We start from the raw sequence: 3,678 nt of genomic DNA, 5'->3' as shown, positions 1-3,678 counted from the left end.
AATTCGAGAAACCACCAGGAACGATAGAGTAACCAGATGGATGACAAGACGCGTGCAAGGTGGTAATTTCGAGCATCTTTTTGTAAAAGTAATTAAAAACAGAAAATTCATTGTATCTCGTGAACGAAGACAGACAGGACATATATTTATATATGACTTTTCTCCATTATTTTTAGGCGTACAATCAGCTCCCACAAGTTACGAAACACTCTGTATATATAGAATGGTAGGTTAGGGTGTTGTAACTTTTAAGGAGAATGAGCACTCGATGTCATATTGTGAAAGGCTGGAAAGTCGTCCAAAGCCGAAAGGCATGGATTAACTTCAATAAATAAGGAAAACTACCAAGCACTAGTTAGGTATCGTGCGGCAGGTTTACCAGTCCGACGTCTCAGCTGACGATCGCGTCGATCCTCGTCCTGATAGAGACGGCGTTCGACGCTGGCTGGTTGCTCAAGGAACCACCGGCGATCGAGCACTCGTACCCGAGCAGAGATGCGAACGTCCGTGTTTGCCGAGACTCCGAGGACGGCTCCTACGTGATCGGTCTTCTCTATCCGTTCCTGTTGACGGGTGAGTCAACATTTCAGCTCAACCTCGGTCGACTCTTTGTCCTTTCAACGTTTCCTCTTTCGCGCACGTCCAGTGGCGTCCACGTTCTACGCGGTGAAGACGAGAAAGTGCCCGGTGGGGTTCAACGAGACCCGATGCATCGCGTTCGCCAATTACGCGACGATCGTGCTCTGGCTGGCGTTCGTGCCCCTCTACATGGCCTCGACCAGCAACGTCGTCAAGGTCATCACGCTGGCGCTTTCTCTGTCGCTGAACGGGCTGGTGCAGCTGCTCTGCCTGTTTCTGCCAAAGGTTTATCTGGTGCTGGCCAAGCCGGAGAAGAACACGAGGAAGCTGGTGATGGCCAGACCGCCGGCGGCCGGAGGCTTCTCTCAGCCGACCACGCCCGCCACCGTCACGCCAGTCACGCCAGTCACGCCCGAGCCAATGTCCACGTCGCCCTCTTTCCTCGATTCCTCCAAATTCCTCTCCATCGACCGTTCTTCCCTCCGTTTCGACCAAATTTCTCTCTGACTCGTTGCGACTCGCCTCGTTGTGTTCATCCTTCGGCCTCGCTTCTTTCCAAAGAGAAGAAGCTCCTCTCGTCCATCCTCTCTCGTCCACCTCCCGGTCCTCGTCGAGGGACGAAACGAAATTGAAACGAGGTAAAACGAAACATTGGTCGCGTTTATTTGTTTGCTCGAAACCACAAACTGTCGAGAAAAAAAGAAAGAAAGAAAGAAAGAAAAGAAAAGAAAACATGCCTTAAAACTAAAAAATCGATATTCGTCGACGCGATCGATCAACGTTCATTCTTTCCTCCTCCTGGCGCTTCGTTCGCTGGAAGACATCGACACCTGATCGTCGTGCCGAACCGAATCGAACCGAACGACGACGAGGAATACTGAACCAAAGGAATACTTCACCGTTTGAGTCGCCCTCGAGAGTGTTTCAACTGTTTGAGAGAGAAATAAATGGAGAATACTCTCGCGAGAAACTCTCAAACGGAGAAGTACCTTAACGCGGGGTATTCTAGTGTGAAGGGTGAGTGTTTTTTTCACTTTGCTAGGGAATCTTTCGCAAAGAAACTATCATACCTTTTGCAGTCAGATTGGCAAGGTTTATTTCAAGGTACGTGTTTCAACGACGTTTTAAAATTTTTTGAGACAAAAAAAAAAGTTAGAATGAGAGTGGCACTGCATACTCTCAAACATAGTCGCTCACGGTGTCCATGATTCCGGCCATTCTGCTTCGTCGGAAATAAAAAGAAACGTGAATGTTCCTTAATCAGTATGAGTTTGGCTGTAGCAGGTATCAAAAACAAGAGGAAAAAGTAGGTAATTAAAAAAGTGGCGATACTTTGAAGTTCGATTATCGATTTCTGCATATTTCTGTTAAACTTTGGAAGCCTGAAAGAATCTGAAAAATAAAATTTTATTATGGTTGATTCTGTTAGGGGCTACAGTCACGCGTGTACCAAAATGCATACTTAAAATTTTGCGTCAGTTAGTCAAGTAGATTTTCAGATATCATGGACACCGTTTCCGATGAACATGGTTTCCAGAGAGATGCCTTTAAAAGTTTAGTATTGCGGTAACAATGACGCTGGTCCTTCAAACAACCATAATTTTTTTAATTTTGTTAACTTTGTTAACTTTAGGAGTTCGCGTGTATGGTTGCAGAGATTTGCTTTTCGAAACCATGCCCTTTAAGAATATGCGCCAAAAAGAAGTCGATTTTTTCAAAAGTTCACACCAGAATATACCCTTGAGAGAGAGAGAGAGAGAGAAAGAGAGAGACGAGCGCCGGACGAAGAGATGATCGAGACGTTTGAAACGACTTAACCTAAGGTCAGCGACTTTTCTCTCTCCTCGTCCTTCCAGAGGGAGAGAGAGAGAGAGAGAGAAATGAAAAGAAAGAAAGAAAAGGAAGCGACTGGCGGAAACACGCCAGCTCGTGGATCGATGGTCGTCGTCGCTGACCTATACGAAGCTCGACCCCGTTACGCCACGAGCACGAGTCTTGTTTGAGCTTCGCTCGAAAGGCCTTTCGTGGACGGAATGGCTGATAAGGATCGGCGGAAGGTCACGCGCGCCTTTACACAGGGCGGAAGGCGCGGACCATTGCACGCGCAACGATTAAGTACCGTACTCTTAAAATTAACCTAAACGCGAGCCGCGTATTTATTATACGTTATGTACATGGACTGTCCGAAAAGTATCCGACCTCTGCGTATAACTTTTTTGTTCCTCGAGTGTACAATTGCAAAAAGCAGGTATGAAGCAAATTAAAGGCTGTTATCAATTAACAGAAGCCTGAAACTGTTCAGTCAGACAGCAATATGCAGTTTTGTCGCATTATCTACACGATCAATGAAGCGAGTCGGGCAAGGAATTTGCATCGAGCTTTGCCAAAAACTTGAGTCACACCTTTCCGGTGGCAATTCGTATGATTCGTATGAAAGGTATACAAAGATGACTCCATGAGTGACGTACAGGCAAATAAAGGAAAGAAAGAAAGAGTCGGAGAGTAACGACGTGAATGCTCACCGTTCCCTTCGATAGTAAGACCAAACTTGGTCTTGTGTACCAAGAATACGCCCCACAAGATCGCACGATAAACAAAAAATATTAGAACTTGGAAGCGATTGCATGACGCAGTAATGGAGGAAACGGCCGCATCTTTTTGAGAAAGAGTGACAATTGGTTGCTGCACCGTGACAACGCTCCTGCTCGTTCCGTTCACGTTGTTGTCAAGATTTCTTACAAGGAGAGATCACAACTGTTGGATCGTCCATTTTAATGCAACTTGGTCTGTCGATTCTAAAGCAAATATAATTTGACCGTGTCCGAGCATTTCAGTCAATATTTATTATTTACAGAGATGTTTAATGTTTTAATCTTTTACAGATATACTCTAGAGATATAATTCTTTTGTTAAATTTGCAAGCAGTAATGCAGTAGCGAAGCCGATAGTGTAGTGAATTCATATCCGGAGATGTTTCAGGGTTCGAATTCTCCCAGGGAAGAATATATTTGTATGATTTCTACTTTTGTTTTCCTACTTTTTCTTTTAAGTTTTCTTGTTTTTTTTTTATGTAGAATACTGTGTTTTACATTTTCGCAG

The 3,678-nt window shown here is 44.8% G+C and overlaps 1 protein-coding gene across 1 annotated transcript in view; it reads left to right on the top strand.

Moving 5' to 3' along the window:
- The window catches only part of LOC122526799 (metabotropic glutamate receptor 6-like), a 13,830-nt gene extending 12,394 nt beyond the window's left edge, over nt 1-1,436 (top strand). Inside the window, exons 11-12 of the mRNA XM_043650341.1 lie at nt 374-573; nt 647-1,436. Coding sequence (XP_043506276.1) covers nt 374-573; nt 647-1,086 — 640 coding nt within the window. The 3' untranslated portion in view covers nt 1,087-1,436. The remainder of the gene's footprint in view (nt 1-373; nt 574-646) is intronic.
- Nucleotides 1,437-3,678: the final 2,242 nt, after the last annotated feature.

Source organism: Frieseomelitta varia, unplaced genomic scaffold (genome assembly GCF_011392965.1).
Source record: "Frieseomelitta varia isolate USP_RPSP 00005682 unplaced genomic scaffold, Fvar_1.2 scaffold_192, whole genome shotgun sequence".
Classification (NCBI taxonomy): domain Eukaryota; kingdom Metazoa; phylum Arthropoda; class Insecta; order Hymenoptera; family Apidae; genus Frieseomelitta; species Frieseomelitta varia.
The sequence above is the reverse complement of the archived record's forward strand: the minus strand, read 5'-3'. Positions and strand labels throughout refer to the sequence as shown.